This window comes from Chiloscyllium plagiosum, unplaced genomic scaffold (genome assembly GCF_037043375.1).
Source record: "Chiloscyllium plagiosum isolate Xiang-an unplaced genomic scaffold, Cpla_swu_hap1 HiC_scaffold_10, whole genome shotgun sequence".
NCBI classification, from domain to species: domain Eukaryota; kingdom Metazoa; phylum Chordata; class Chondrichthyes; order Orectolobiformes; family Hemiscylliidae; genus Chiloscyllium; species Chiloscyllium plagiosum.
The window spans coordinates 69,094,874-69,112,192 of NW_028270148.1; the positions used below are offsets into that span (position 1 = coordinate 69,094,874).

At 39.8% G+C, this 17,319-nt stretch overlaps 1 protein-coding gene across 6 annotated transcripts in view; it reads right to left on the reverse strand.

Moving 5' to 3' along the window:
* The window catches only part of usp34 (ubiquitin specific peptidase 34), a 381,006-nt gene that overhangs the window by 128,515 nt on the left and 235,172 nt on the right, over positions 1-17,319 (reverse strand). For 5 of the 6 annotated variants that reach the window (XM_087991429.1, XM_043696074.2, XM_043696076.2 and 2 more), the window contains 3 exons: positions 4,613-4,668; positions 4,394-4,514; positions 2,044-2,227 (listed from right to left, as the gene is read on the reverse strand). In XM_087991429.1, the coding sequence (XP_087847555.1) occupies positions 2,044-2,227; positions 4,394-4,514; positions 4,613-4,668 (361 nt within the window). The remainder of the gene's footprint in view (positions 1-2,043; positions 2,228-4,393; positions 4,515-4,612; positions 4,669-17,319) is intronic. The other variant, XM_087991428.1, reaches the window with a different exon arrangement.

The following is a 17,319-nucleotide window of genomic DNA, read 5'->3' on the forward strand; positions in this document are numbered from 1 at the left end:
AAAGTCCAGCATAGCTTCACAAAGGGGAAATGATGGTTTACAAATTTACTAAAATTCTTTGAGGATGTAACAAACAAAACAGATAAGGTGAAAACAGTGAATGTAATATATTTGGATTCTCAGAAGGCATTTCATAAAATACCACACATTATGGTACTTAAGAAGATAGAACTACATTGTGTTACAGTTAGTACGTTAGCATGGATACGTGATTTGCTAACTAACAGAAGAGTCTTGAGATATGGGGAGCATTTTCAGATGGTAACCTGTAACGAATAGAATGCCACAGGGATCAGTGCTGGTGCCACAATTGTTTACAATGTTAATGATTTACGTACGGAAAGTGAACATACTGACGCCAAGTTTGCAGATGACAAAAAATAGGTGGGAAGGCTAGTGGTGAGGATAACACAAAGGGTCAAGGCATCAATCACAAATTTTTTTATTAGCAAATTAAACGCTCATCTCTCTGCCTTGTTCTCATGATTTACTGTAATATTCCAGTTTTATGTCAAAAATTAACTTGAATATTTCTAAAGGAATTGGTCTCAAAGATTTCTTTGGCAAGATGAAAAGTTGAGCACCTCTGTGTTTCTTCATGTTTCAAATTCTTGTCACAGAGTACAAGTTCTTCTCTGCAGTGCCTCCAGTAATTGAATCTCAATTATTTCTGGGCCACTGCACATGGATATCATATTCAGGATGTGATTTAATCAATCAGAGAACTGTGCAAATTGTCTGTGACTTCCATTTGGCTGTACTCTACTGTTTTAGCTATGAGCTTAAAAATGTGTTGCTGGAAAAGTGCAGATCAGGCAGCATCAAAGGAATAGGAGAATCAACGTTTCGGGCATAAGCCCTTCTTCCTGAAGAAGGGCTTATGCCCGAAACATCGATTCTCCTGTTCCTTTGATGCTGCTTGACCTGCTGCGCTTTTCCAGCAACACATTTTTAAGCTCTGATCTCCAGCATCTGCAGTTTTCACTTTCTCCCTGTTTTAGCTATGAGTTCAACATTCAAATCATTTTACTGACTGCTGCTCTAAATTGAATGGGAATAGTGAATATTAAATTCAATAAAGTTTCCAGGTTTCTCTTCAGGTTACCCATATTAATTGCTACACCATTTTTGTATGCATTATCCATTTTTGTTCCCAATGTGCTGCACTTCACATTTTTCTACATTAAATTCCAAATCCTTTGTTCATCCTGTCCAAACTGCTTTATAATTCTTTTCAATTCCTGGTTTGGGATAATCACTAAAACTTAGCAAACTTGTCTCGAGTGCTTGAACCCAAGTTAATTGATGCCAGTTAGAAATGATAATGGTTTCAATATGGACACCTGGGACACTACACTTATTGCATCCAGCTATCTCTGTATAATTCACCAAAAGTGCTTGTTGTTTCCTATCTTCAAATTCATGTAAAACTTTTACCTGTAATCCTACAGTTTTGACTTTTAACTATTCGCCTTTCACGAGGAACCTTTTCTAATGCTAGTTACAAATTGAAGAGTTATACTTTGCTGATAGGAGACAATAAGTCAAAACGTTTTATCTTGCATTCATCAGGACCAGGATGCAAGAAACAAATGGGAGAAACAGGGACACTAATTTATACAACATAACAAGAAGATGCTGACTATTATGGCCATTGTTAGCATGGAGATGCAACAATAGGAGTTAATTGTCAATCTTACTTCCCAGTTCAGGCAGATAGATTCTAATTGGTCAGGGTGTTGCCACAGAACCGCAGCAGAGACTGGTGGTCCTCATGACCCTTTTTATCAAAAGAAAACAATTAACCACTGTGGAATTGGATTTTGCTCCCTCAAAATCAAGGGACATTGTTAAGCAGGATCCTTCGTTTCTATAAAACCGTTAGCCAATTAACGTCACCTTTGTTTAGTACTAAGCCCGTTGATAGCTATTTTTATTATATGCTCAGCACAAAGCTTTATGTTTGACCTTTCTTGAAAAGTTCTCAGTTCTTTGAAATTAGCCACTTAAAAATTTCCAAATGCAATTACAAGTCTTCCTTACACTGCATGTGTTGTGCCATCACCCAGTTGTGTAGCAGTCTGTAGTTTTCTGCTGAGCCCTTCACCATTTCCACTAACAAATCGTAGGCTGCTGCTCTGGAGGAATGGGATTTACACTTTGGTTGTTGTCTGTCCTTCAAGCTTGGAAGTAAGAACAGGAGATTGAACACATCTCTTAGGAATTCCTACGATAAAAGCACAGGAAATATTGCTTTGGATCTCCGTATTTAGCAAGCACAAACAAAATAAGCTGACTAAACACACTAATGTGCATGATATGTATCAGTAAACTGGTTATACAGATTTAAACAATATCGTTTTAATGGATATGATTCTTGCTCCATACTTCATCCTAACTGACACAACACTATTGTTTGCCAACAGCAAAATTGCAAATCTCTTATAATTAGGCTGCACATGCTGGCTATTCCAATTTTACATTTATTTCATTCTTATTTTTGTAATTTAGCCAATAAATTACTAGAATTATATTCTTAACAATATGTAATACTTACATAACTTGAAAAATTACAAGATGAACAACCTAAATGAATCTCACTGAGTTCACCCATAATTTTCTTTTCATTCTTTGGATTTAGTCATCCCCTACCTCATGACCAACTTGGTTTCAATATTTGGAGATGCCAGTGTTTGACTGGGCTGTACAAAGTTAAAAATCACAATACCAGGTTTTAGTCCAACAGGTTTATTTTGAACCACTAGCTTTTGGAGCGCTGTTCCTTCATCAGGTGGTTGTGGAGAATAAGATTGGAAGATACAGAATTTATAGCAACTGTTTACCAGTGTGATGTAACTGAAATTATATATTGAAAGAGATCTGGATTGTTTTTAAGTCTCTCATCTTTTAGCATGACCATGTTGGTTTCAGTTCTTTCATATGTAAATCGGAAAACTTTTTTAAAAGTTACATTCTCAATTGAACTTCAATGGGTGTCATGTTGGCCCAGATAATGTATTGAAGGTGTGAGTTTCCCTATGAGGCTATCTGTGCCACCATGATCAGACTGATTCTAATCTAAAAGACGGATTTACAGAATCTTACATGGATTCATGTAGTTTTTGAGCAAAGTAAAATGTAATTCTGCAAGTACAAATTCACTCCATAAACTTACATGTAATTTTATTATATGCTCAGCACAAAACTTTCTGTTTGACCTTTCTTGAAAAGTTTTCAGTTCTTTGAAACACATAAGTTTGTGGGGTGAATTTGTACTTGCAGAATTACATTTTGCTTTGCTCAAAAACTGCATGAATCCATATAAGATTCTGTAAATCCATCTTTTAGATTAGAATCATTCTGACCATTGTGGCACAGATGGTCTCACACAGGGAAAATCACACCTTTGATACATTATACATTGTTAAAGTTCACTTGAGAATGTAACTTTTTAAAAAAAGTTTTGCGATTTACAGATGAAAGAACTGAAACTAACATGGTCATTCTAAAAGATGAGAGACTTAAAAACAATCCAGGTCTTTTTCAATATATCCTTTAGGGAGATGTAAAGGATCTGAAGTGGGTACAGAAACAGTAGGCTAGGATGTTATCAGAGATCAAGGACATCTGTTTTGAGGAGATTAGAAAAGTCAGAATCCTTTTACTTCAAAACAAAGTAATAAACTATTCAACATTTTTTGAAGAAGAGAGGTTTTGATGAGCAAGTTAGGGAAAACAAAATCCCTTTGGTGCGTGGATCCATGAGTGGTCATTGGTTCAAACTCATCAGAAATGGAACAGTTTTCTATTTGTTCATGCAATGTGGACATTGCTGACCAGGCCCACATTTATTGCTCATCCCCCAATTCTCAGACAGCAGTTACAAGTCAACCATATTGCTGTGGGTAAGGATGGCCGATTTCCTTCCCGAAAACCAGGTGGGCTTTTACAGCGATCAATGGTCACTATTAGTCTAGCCTTCTTCTTTTAATTACAGGTTTTTTTTATTGAATTCAAATTTCACCATTGGCCAAACTGAGATTCGAACCTATGTCCCCAGAACATCAGCCTGGGGTTCTGGACTGCTAGTCCACTGACATATCCCTAGTACACCAAACTCCCCCAAACAGATGGGAGAGGAGGTGGAACATTTTCACTCAGAGTTGCCCAGGCCCAGAACTCGCTATCTAATAAGATAGTGGAAGTAGATTCCATAAATAATTTTGAATGAGACTTCTACAGGTATTTAAGCACGATGTATTTCAAGGATCTTTAACGTAAAGCAATGATGGAGGACCAAACAAGGCTGCTCAATTAAAGTGGTTATACATCCACATTGGACCAAGTGGCCACTTATTGTGCTTTATCACTCTAAAATGCTATTTTCATTTACCTGCCCTTCTCGAGAGAATTTAAATGGAGGCTTGTGCTTTATGACCACCGTGCAAAGTCGCAGAAGTCCTGTAAGTCCATCATCTTCAATGTTACTATCCTGCTGATCAAGGATTTCCCTGCTACATAAAAAAGGGGAAGGGAAAGAAAAGAAATAAATATGCAACAATACAATAACAATGTAATCCTGAGAAAAGCTTTTAAATTTATGTTGACCAACCTGCGAATGCAGTCAGCAAGATGTCTTGCCAAGGCATCCAAATCTAGCAGTGTTGTCTGCAGAAAAAAATTGATAATAACATATGTACAGTATCAACATAATCAAACGATGCCTTTAAAGTAGCAAAATATTCAAAAGGTACTTCAGAGAAGAATTAAGTTTAAAAAATATTAAAAACCACATCTCATAAGGAAACATCAGATATAGCCAAAAGCTTGGTCAAAGAGGTAGGTTTCATGATGTATATTAAAAAGGACAAAAAATGGTTGACAGTAAGGTAGGTTCAGGGAATGAATTCCAGGGTTTATAGCCTCAAGAACTAAAAGGCATGGTGGCTATTAGTGTAGCAATTAAAATCAGAGATGCACAAAGCTTGAGACTCTACCAACAGCAGTCTACAATGTTCTCTGAATAACTGCATTAAACAAACTGTATGATTCAATAGCTGCAAGACTACTCAAAATTAACAATGATGTAAATACTGTGAAAAATCCTCTGCCATCATTCATGTTGAACCAAAGGATATACCTCTACGATATTACTCCTTGTGACATTTAACACATTATCAAGTTACCTAATTTCTACTGATTCAATAAATCCAACTGTAAATGTATAAATTCTGGCAGATCCAGTGGATATTTCAAGCTCAAAGACCATGACTTTGAAAAACTGCGCACAACATACCAATGTAAAGTTAATTATATGACATAATGAAGATAAGATTGCAACAATATACTTTTAAATGCTGGGAGTTAAATAAATGCTGTTTTCAAATAAAGAAATTAGATTAGATTACTTACAGTGTGGAAACAGGCCCTTCAGCCCCACAAGTCCACACCGCCCCGCCGAAGCGCAACCCACCCATACCCGTACATGAACCCCTTACCTAACACTACGGGCAATTTAGCATGGCCAATTCACCTTACCTGCACATCTTTGGACTGTGGGAGGAAACCGGAGCACCCGGAGGAAACCCACGCAGACACGGGGAGAACGTGCAAACTCCACAGTCAGTTGCCTGAGGCGGGAATTGAACCTGAGTCTCTGGCACTGTGAGGCAGCAGTGCTAACCACTGTGCCGCCCACAACTGATGTAAAACTGATGTAAATTTAATTTAAAAGTGAAATGATACTGTTGAATAAAAGGGAATGTAAGCATATTATAATATTACTGGACTGTTAATCCAGAAGCCTGAAAAAATGCTCTGCAGAAATAGTTCAAGACTCACCAGTGCAGCCAGAGAATTTTTTCTAAGAAGTGCAAAATATATCAGGAATTAAAACTTTCATTAATGATCTTGAAACAATCAGAATGTGTTTAAAATAAAAAAAATTTGGTTCACCAGTAGCCTTTAGGAAAAGAAAAATCTGCTGTATTAATTCAATCTGCTCTACCAGATAGGACTCCAGACTCACAGCACTTTGTTTGATTCTTAAATACCCTTTTCAAGAGGTCTAGCAAGCCACTGAGTTGTATCAAACTGTCAAAGAAAAGAAAGATCAGATAGATGACCCAAATGTTGGTCTCTGGACCAGATGTACACTGCCATGTCAACCCTCCAAACTCATCTTCATTGAGATTTGGGCACATGTGCCAAAATTAGGAGAGTACGACATAGACCAATTAAGAAAATCTGATATAGTTGTCTCATTTAATTATACCTTACAGCCAATGTCCGAAACTTCTCCATTACCATCCGTGGGTATAGTTGCCCAACAAGTAAGACAGATGAACCAGAGCACAGTGATATACACAGTCAGAAAGAAGTCAACAATGTTTATTCTAGATGCCTCAATACTGGCTTAACATAAGAAAGGAAAATATCTGACTTCTCCACGTGAAAAGGTAAAGGGTTAATTACACATCTACTCTAAGAACAGCTACCAAAAATGTCAGTGATGTCAGATTATGAGGAATTGGAGATTGATTAGGAAGGGTCCAGAAGATGTTCTCTTATACCATCCATTCTTTACAATTATTTAAAGTTCACTTACAATAGCACAGATCTGATGTTAGCACAGTGACTGATGGTGACCAGAAACACAGAACCAAAGGCAAGTGGCAAAGATGGCTGGAAGAAAAAAAACAGAGGCAGCAGAGTGCTACAGAAGGAAGACAAGGTGAGTCTAGTAGGAGGTGGAGGGTGGGCAAATAGAACCTGAAGAGAAACGCGGTGGCAAGAAACTGAGCTAGACTTCAGAGCCTACCAGAACAATGATCCGCAAAGAGAAAAAGCCCATGATAAAGCTAAAAAAGTGTTGGAGAAACCACACAGCTAGGTGATCAGTGATTGTTAGATTTCTGTCAAACATAAATCTTTGTGGGGAGAGATAACTGCATAAGAAAGAAAACCCAGACAGGAAAGAAAAGCAGTATGTCAATCACTATAGCTCTGCAGCTATGATGGCAAGTTCTTCGTTTTCATCAAAATTGCAGGAGCATACAAAAGGTCCTGATTAGTCAGTACATTGGAACCATGGTTTAGCAGATACCACACTGCTTCAGACCGAAATCAAAAATCAGACCATGACAAGTCCAAGAAACCTTTGCACTCAAGCAGTGTCAACATTCTCACCTGAAAATGACAACATTCAATAATATAATTAAAGCTTTGAGGAACAGGTACTGTTGAGGAAGCAGGGAAGGTGCAGAAGAACTTTGATAGGCGAAGAAGTGGCAGATGGAATACAATGTGAGAAAGCAAGCAGTTCTGCATTTTGGTAGGAAGAATAGAGATGTAGACTATTTCCTAAATGGGGAAAAGCTTTGTAAATCTGAAGCACAAAGGAACTTCGGAGTCTGAGTTCAAGATTCTGTTCAGGTTAACATGCAATTTCAATGTGGAGTTAGGAAGGCAAATGCAATGTTAGCATTCATTTTAAGAGGGCTAGAATACAAGGGCATGGATGTACTGCTGAGGCTGTATATGCTCTGGTCAGATCATACATGGAATATTGTGAACAGTTTCTAAGAAAGCATGTGTTAGCATTAGAGGGGGTCCAGAGAAAATTTACAAGAATGATCCTGGGGATGAAGGGTTTGTCACATGAGGGTCAGTTGAAGACTTTAGGTCAGTTCTGAGTTTAGAAGGACAAGGGGGATCTCATTGAAACTTACAGAATGTTAAGAAGTCTGGATAGAGAGGAGGTGGAAGAGATACTATCATTAGTGAAAGAGAATAAGACTCAAGGGCATAGTCTCAGAGTGAAGGGATGATGCTTTAGAACTGAAACGAAGAGGTATTTCTCCAGCCAAAGGATGGTGAATCTGTGAAACCCTGCCACAGATGATTGTGGAGGCGAAGTCATTGAGTGTCTTTAAGACAGATAGACAGACTCATGATTAGAAAAGGGATGAAGAGTTATAAGAAAGCAGGAAAATAAGGTTAAGAAATATATCGGTCATGATCAAACTGTGGAGCAGACTCAAATGGACCAAATGGCCTAATTCTACTCCTGTATCTTACAGTCAAGATTAGAGTGGTGCTGGAAAAACACAGCAGGACAGGCAGCATCCGAGGAGCAGGAAAATCGATGTTTCGGGCAAAAGCCCTTCATCAGGAAGGGCTTTTGCCGAAATGTCGATTTTCCTGCTCCTCGGATGCTGCTTCTGCTTGTCCTGCTGTGCTTTTCCAGAACCACTCTAATCTCCAGCATCTGCAGTACCCACTTTCACCTCCTGTATCTTATACTCTAACACATTTTTCAGTTCAAGATGAAGTGGTATTAGACTACACAAGATTAATTGGCACACCAAAATACAAGAGAAACAGTTTTTTTAAATTCACTCACAGGATATGGATATTGCTGGCGACAGGTTGCAGGTTAGGACGGTGGTGCTGAGTTCGAGGGTTGGGACTGAGACAAGGTGGGGGGAGGGGAAATGAGGAAACTGGAGAAATTTGAGTCCATCCCTTGTGGTTGGGGGTTCCTAGGCAGAAGATGAGGCGCTCTTCCTCCAGCCGTCGTGTTGCTATGGTCTGGCGATGGAGGAGTCCAAGGACCTGCATGTCCTTGGTGGAGTGGGAGGGGGAGTTGAAGTGTTGAGCCGTGGGGTGGTTGGGTTGGTCGGTCTGGGTGTCCCAGAGGTGTTCTCTGAAACGTTCCGCAAGTATGAATATCAGATAGGCTGAACTTTGTTAGCAGAACAGATTTCTTATTTCAGGTGACAGAGAATTTCCCTGCGGTCAGCGCACTGACTCAGACTCAAGCCATTTCATTAATCAGAGGTCTACTAACACAACCAGAAGACAACAACCACAAAGGAATAGGATGCCATTCCCATCTTCAATTCTTGTCTGCATTCCAGCAGGAAAATTCCACATCGATGCCAACCGTGCCCAACCAGCAATGCTGAACAATATGCTTACCGTAATAAGATTGGCCATCGTGAGGTGATTTGCTGAAAAAGCAATAGGACATTTCAAATTTCACCAAGAAAGTTTCAAAACCATCACCCAGGTTGTAACTGTCTAAGAAGTAGATAATTCCAAGGACCATAAGATATTTTTCTCAGGCAAAGTGGTAATAAAATGGTGACAAGAAGTTAATTAAAAAGCTATTCAGGAGAAAGGATATGCTTATGTCCAAATTGGATCATTCCACTATTTAACGTTCAGAAATTGTTGATCTACGTAAGTGGCAGCTGGAGACTGCAATGGTGTCTTCCCAGCAAGCTATGGCAACACCCAAATGTCTTTCCAGTGTAGAAACCATATAAATTATAGAGAAATAGAATGTCTTGGTGAAGCTGTGAATTCAAGTATCAAAAGGGGCTGAAACAGGTGAAAGTTAAACAAGAATTGGAACTGAGTAACTCAAAAAGACAATGAAGTTAAAAGCACAGTTATTATTAATTACACATTACTATCAAGCTTCCGAGGATGAAAAAAAAAGAGGTAGCATAAGATTTCCCAACGTCCTGTGCAGAGACAGCATGTGTTCACAAGAAGTTTATAAAATGAATTGAGATACTACATAGGAGGAAAAAGTCTTCCTTTTACAAAAATAGTCAGAACTCCAAGAGCACCATAAATTGTTAGCTGAGGAAAACTTTCTCCTATAATTCATGAGTGATGATCCTGTCTGTATAAATGAAACCTGAGGTGGAGATCAAATATCTTCCTTTACATGTACAAAAAACAATGAGAAGCAAGTTCTTTTAAATAACACTGATCATCTGCAGAAAGCAGATGAACTTTTGAAATAAAGGCTTAGATGTACATGCGGAGGAAACAATTTGCTTTCCAGCCTGCAGAAAACAGAGCTACAACCGGAATTTCATATAGATCCTGGTCCTGAAATCTATATCTTTATCACAAATGATGCACTTCTAATTTCTGAAATAGTACCGAAAATGACTTGCCTACAGAGAATTTACTGCCCATTCTATTCTCGCACTTATCTTCCCAGGAAATGACAGAGGTGAACATTAATCCTATTCACCTTCTAAATGAGATGAGAATACTGTTGGAGGTCAATGTCTCAATCAAAAAAGATTAGATTGGCAGGTGAGGGGAACTGAAGTTGAGTTAAACATTTATACTAAATGTTAGTTGGTAGAAGAGGAATAATTCAACGAATGGAACTTCTGAAAAAAAAAGTGATATCGCACTTGAAATGTTAACTCTGCCGTTTTTTAAACCACAGATGCTGCCAGGCCCACTTGGCCAGCATTTTCTATTTTAATTCCAGACTTCCAGCATCCTCAGTATTTTATTTTCATTTCAGTGCCCTAGATCCAACTACTTGGAGGTGCCGGTGTTGGACACGACCACCTGATGAAGGAGTGACACTCCGAAATCTAGTGCTTTCAAATAAACCTGTTGGACTATAACCTCGTTGTGAGATTTATTAACTAGATCCAATTAGTTTGTTTGTTTCATCAAAGACCTTCTTTCTATCAATAGTGTCAGAAGTGAGGTGTTCGCTGATTATTATACTGTGTTCAGTTTCATCCACAACTCCTCAAACCATGCCTTCAAGCTATAACGTTCAGATAATAATCCAGAGATTGCAATCCTCTGGGACATGCTTCTTAATTTATTTCATGGTACTCTCCAAATATGACCTCTAACCTACTACATTCCCACACTGCTGGGTCCCAACATGGATCAGAATCATTGAATTATTACCACAATAACTTGCAAGCTTAGGAAAGCCCTCACTCTGATAGCTGGTAGAAAATGTACCATCTGGTACTCTCAATCTTGTTTACAAAGAATCTCAATTTCTGATTACTGAATCCCCGACAACTGCCGATCACATCCTCCTTTCACCAGCCCTTCAGTTTGGACAGCTATCTGCTCAAAAGATGCTATGGTCAACATTCTGCACTTTAGTCGAAAAGTGTGGCGCTGGAAAAGCACAGCAGGTGTGCATGTGTGTGCATGCGTATGTGTGTATGGGTGTGCGCTCGCGCACGTGTCTGTATGGGGAGGACTGAGTGATCAACAGGAGGGTGGGAGAAAGGTAGCTAGGAAGTCGATAGGTAGATGCAGGTGTGGAGGTGGTGATCGGTCGGAGTGGAGGGTGGAACAAATACTTGGGAAGGAAGATGGAATGGTAGGACAGTTCAAGAAGGCAGTGCCAAGTTGGAGGGTTGGCCCTAGGATGACGTGGGTGGGTGGGGGATGAGGAAACGTGAAATTCTGGACTTTAGTTCTATCCTTGTCGATGAAAGATACATTGTGCCTTCTGAATAATTCAGTTTCTGTAAATCCTTGTTCTCTGTCTTACCCAGGCCCCACTTAGTCTGCCTCTATTCCTGATGAAGGGATTTTGCCCGAAACGTCGATTTTCCTGCTCCTCGGATGCTGCCTGACCTGCTGTGCTTTTTAGATTAGAGTGATGCTGGAACTTTGGTTTCCAGCATCTGCAGTCCTTGTTTTTATCCACTTAGTCTACAGACTACTACTCACTCCAATCCCATTCTGAACCTGTGACTCTTTGCAAGGTATGACAAAGTATGGATAAAGTTAAAATTCACAACACCAGGTTATAGTCCAACAGGTTTATTTAGAAGTACAAGCTTTTGGAGACCTGCTCCTTCAACTAGCTACTTAATGAAGGAGCAGCGTTCTGAAAGCTTGTACTTCCAAATAAACCTGTTGGACCATGACCTGGTGTTGCATGATTTTTTTTAAAAACTTTGCCCATCTCAGTCCAACACTGACACCTCCACAAAGTATGGATAAACTGTCCAAATAATTCTCCTTTGTGTACTCTTTACCCCAACAACTGAAGTTTGGAGACTGATAAACTGACCGCAAATTATGTTCACTCAGGCAAGCTCACTGTTCATGATGCATGTTATATGCACAACCTGCTATGCCAGAACTTAGCAAAGAATACATACATTATCTTTCCATTACATATCACTACTTTTTTGTTCTAAAAACTAACGTGAACTAAATACAAACAACGGACAAAAAATGTAAATACTTGCTGCTTAAGACCTGAATCTTCAAAGATACGAGGCATTTAAAATTAACAGAAAACTCGGGAAAAGGTGGAGGAGTGGCATTGTTCATTAATCACTATATTACCATAATAAAAAAGAATGACTCAAGATCCAGAAAACAATATATGGAAACAATTTGGGGTAGAAATGAGAAATTATAAAGAAAAAAGACTTGTGCGAATATACAGGCTCCTTAACAGCAACCACATAGTAAAGTGCAACATTAAGGAAGAAATAATTAGAGGCTGTCAAAATGGCACAGCGATAGTCACGGGAGATTTTAATCTACATGTAGACTGGAAATGTCAGGTGGGCAAAAGTACCATCAGATGAGGTATTACTACATGTTTTCTAATAGAATAGGTTTTTTGAACATCATGTTCTGGAGTTGACTGGAGTAGACCTTGTATTATGCAATGATATAGGATTAATTAATGATTGCATTGTGAAGATCCTCACTATATAGCAGTGAGTGTAATATTAATGAATTTTACATTCTGTTTCAGGGAAAGATAAATGGGTCTAAACCTTCATTAAAAATTTAAATACGAGGAATTATGAGGCATGAAAACAATCTAAAGTAAACTGGCTATTTGGATCAAAGGACAGGTCAACTATGCAGATATCTGTATACTCAATAGATACTTTCCAACAACTTAAGCAAAATTCCAAGGGACAGACTTGCCATCAGTGGTTAACTACAAATGTCAAAAGGAGTGTAAAACTAAAAGAAGAGACATATAATTGCACAATGACAGATGACAGATCAGAAAAATGGAGAGGATATTCAAAAAAGATAAAAAAAAGGAAGAAACATTAGTTCACATTAGTATTCAATATAGTGGACACCATTAACATCCCAGAAGAGGTGGTAATTCAGGAAATGAAAGTGAGGAACTCAGAGGAATCACAGAGACGTGACACAGAGTAACTGCTGAAGCTGCAGACCAACAAGTGCTTGGGTCCTAATGGACTTCATTCTAGAATCTGAAAAGAAGAGGCTAGTGAGATAGATGACGGATTAGTTTTAATTTTCCAAAACACCCTTGCTTCGGGGAAATCCTATTAGATTGAAAGTTAGTGAACATAACTCACTTCAAAAAAGGAGACACCAGCATGTAACTACAGACCAGTTAGTTTAACATCTAGCATAGGGAAAATGACAGAAGCTGTTATTAAAGAAGTTACAGCAGGGCACTTGGACAGGTTCAAAGAAATCAGGCACCAATGGTTTTGTGAAAGGGAAACCAGGTTTGACCAATCTATTGGAGTTATTTGAGGAGATAACATGTGCTATGGATAAACGAGAAGCAGTGACATTTATCTTTCAGCCCCCTGGCCCACAAGCCTCATTCTTAATGCTGCCTGACCTGCTGTGCTCTTTCAGCACCACACTCTTGACTCTGATCTCCAGCGTCCGCAGTCCTCACTTCCTCCGAGACAGTAGTGTATTTCAGTTTCCAGAAGGAATCTGATAAGCTGCTATACCAAAAGGTTATTGCAGAAAGGGATAGCACATTGACACAGACAGAGGATTACCTAGCTAACTGGAGATATATCATTGGTGCTTTCTTTTAAAAACAGGTCAGCAAGATGGGTATCTCAACTGTTCACAAGTTTATACAAAAGTATGATGGAGGGGGATATGGTTGCTTAATATGCTGACAGCATAAAGAAAGGAAAGCAAGTTAAGAGAACATAGGAAGCTACACAAAAAATATATATAGGTAGGCTAAGTGAAAGGGCAAAGACGTGACAAGTGGACTATAATGCAGAAAATGTGAAATTGTCCATTTTAGCAGGAAGACTAAAAGAAAAGCAGATTATCTAGATTGAGAAAGTTTGCAGAGCTCTGATATGTAGAGAGGCCTGGGCTCTTATATGCTAATATTACTACGCAGATGTAGCTAGTCATTAGGAAAGCTAACAGAATGTTATCATTTATTGCAATGGGAATTGAATATCAAAGTGGGAAGTTATGTTTCAGTTATATCAGACACTGTTATGTCTACATCTGTGCATGACATCTGTCATTTTATTTAAGGAAGGATCCCATCGTGATTCAGGGAAAGTTCACTGACCTGGAGTGGGCCTGTTGTCTCATGAGAAAGGATTGGACAAGTGAAGCTTGCATGTGTTGGAGTTTAGATGAGTAAGAGATGACTTGACGGAAACACAAAATCGCGAGAGGTCTTTGAGGAGAACGTGAGGACTGCAGATGCTGGAGATCAGAGCTGAAAATGTGTTGCTGGAAAAACGCAGCAGCTCAGGCAGCATCCAAGGAACAGGAGAATCGATGTTTCGGGCACGAGCCCTTCTTCAGGAATGAGGAAAGTGTGTCCAGCAGGCGAAGATAAAAGGTAGGGAGGAGGGACTTGGGGGAGGGGCGTTGGAAATGCGATAGATGGAAGGAGGTTAAGGTGAGGGTGATAGGCCAGAGTGGGGGTGGGGGCGGAGAGGTCAGGAAGAAGATTGCAGGTTAGGAAGGTGGTGCTGAGTTCGAGGGTTGGGACTGAGACAAGGTGGGGGGAGGGGAAATGAGGAAACTGGAGAAATCTGAGTTCATCCCTTGTGGTTGGAGGGTTCCTCAGCGGAAGATGAGGCGCTCTTCCTCTAGCCGTGAGAGGTCTTTGACAGGACAGATGAGGTTTTTGGGAAAATGTAGAAATGCAGTTATTGTAGAAGTTAGGAGTCACCTATTTAAAAAGAGAGATGAGGTGAATTCTTTTCTCTTAGTGTCATGTCTTTGGAACTCAGTTTTTGTAACCTTTCAGGAAAAGTCCTCAAATATTTTTAAATCATACACAGATGTTCTTGTTAAGAAAAGCAGTGAAAACTTATCAAGGGTAGGCATGAATACAGATTTGAAGTTACAATCAGATCAGCCATAATCTGGTTCAATGGCAGAGCAGGCTAAGAGGGGCTGTATGGTGCATTTCAGTTCTTAATGTTTATGTATGTATACCTCACCTGTATGAGAACTATGACAGATTTTGCAGGCAAAAATTAATCCTGCTTTATTTGATTTCTCTCACCATATTACCAACTCTACATTTCATTATACAGTACAAACATGGGAGCACCACCATCAATTGCAAGTTACCCTTCAAGTCACCCTGACTTGAAAATATATCACCTTTACTTCAGTTTCATAGGATCAAAGTCCTAGAACTCCCTCCCTAAGGCATTGTGGGTGTACCGACACAAATGGATTGCAGCAGTTCAAGAAGACCGTTTACCACCACCTTCTTGAGGGCTATTTTGGATGAGCAATAAATGGGATGGGCTATGAACCCTGACAAAACATTAGCAACATACTGAAGATTTATGCTCCAGAGCTTGCCACTCACCCAGCCAAACTCTTCTAGTACAGTTACATTCCGAGCACCTATCTGAGAATGTGGAAAATTGCCCAGGTATGTCAGCTACATAAAAATCAGGACAAGTCCAATCCAGCCAATCACCGCCCCATCAGTCTACTCTCAATCACCAGTAAAGTTATGGCAGATATCAACTGTGCTATCAAGCAGCACCTGCTCAGCAATAACCTGCTTAGTGATGCCCAGCTTGGGTTCCACCAGGGCCACTCAGCTCCTGACCTCATTACAGCCTTGATTCAAGCATGGACAAAAGAGCTGAATTCCAAAGGTGGGGTAAGAGTGACAGTCCTTGACATCCAGGCCACATTCGACAGAGTGTGGCATTACAGAGCAGTAGCAAAACTGAAATCAATGGATATCAGAGGGCAAACTCTCCGCTGGTCAGTGTCATATAGGAAGATGGTTGTGGTCTTTGGAGGTCAGTCATGTCAGCTCCAGGACATCTCTGCAGGAGTTCCTCAGGGTAGTGTCCTTGGCCCAACCATCTTCAGCTGCTTCATCAATGACCTTCCCTCCATCATAAGGTCAGAAGTGGGGATGTTCACTGATGATTGCACAATATTCATGACTCTTCAGATATTGAAGCAGCCCATGTTCAAATGCAACAAAATTGGGATAATATCCAGGCTTGGGCTGACAAGTGGCAAGTAACATTCATGCTACACCAGTGCTAGGCTATGGCCATCACCATCACCACTGCCCCTTCACATTCAATAATGTTACTATCACTGAATCCCATACTATCAACCCCCTGGGGGGTTGACGAGAAACTCAAATTGATTCGCCACACAAACACATGAGCTTCAAGAGCAGGTCAGAGGGTAGGAAACTGCAGCATATAACTCACCCTCTGACTCCCCAAAGCCCGTCTATCATCTACAGAGCACAAGTCAAGAGTGTAATAGAATACTCCTCACTAGTCTGGATGAGTGCAGCTTCAACAATACTCAAGAAGCTTGACACCATGCAGAACAAAACAGCCTGTTTGATTGGCACTACATCCACAAGCATTGAGAACAACAAGGGAAGGAGATCCACAGGAACATCACCATCTTGAAGTTTCCCTCCAAGCCACTCACCATTCTGACTTGGAAATAGATCACCGTTCCTTCAATGTGTCAAAATCCTGGAATTCACTCTCTAATGACATTGTGGGTCAAACCACAGCAGGTGGACTGCAGCAATTCAAGGTGGCAGCTCACCACCACCTTCTCAAGAGCAATGAAAGATGAGTAATAAATGCTGGCCAGCCAGCAATGCCAACATTCATCCTACAAATGAATTTTAAAAATATGCTGACCCAGCCAACAATGTCCACATCCCATGAGTGAATAAAAAGGAATTTCCAATGTTATCCAGGGTGAGACCACTCTCAATCAAAAAAACCTTCAAAACAAGGTCCTTACTCATAATATATTAAAAGCAGCGCACATCACCATACATGTTTGGTACCATGCATACATTCCATAATTTAGTTTCCATCACATAGCTTTATGACAACTGCTTGGAATGCAAAGTATCCTGTAAATCACTATGAGCCAGGCAGAGATACGTATTGTAGTATTTTGGGAAACAACCTTTATTAAGTACAACCTTCGTGGTGTCAGAGTCTGATCACCATCTTCTTGTACTTCCCCACTTGCCCCACCCCTGTCTTCCATTTCCACTATCACCGCTCATGAGCCTCCCTCTTCCAAATTCCCCTTTCTGCTTTTCCCTCATGCCAAAGCCAGTTTCCCAGCATTAAATTTGGAACCTGGCTTCCTGTAACTAAATGTGCCTTACCGCACCAAACTAAGTTACTGACTAAAAGAGGACTAGCAGGTGGAAGATTGACCATGGAGAAAACTATTAAATATTAGAAA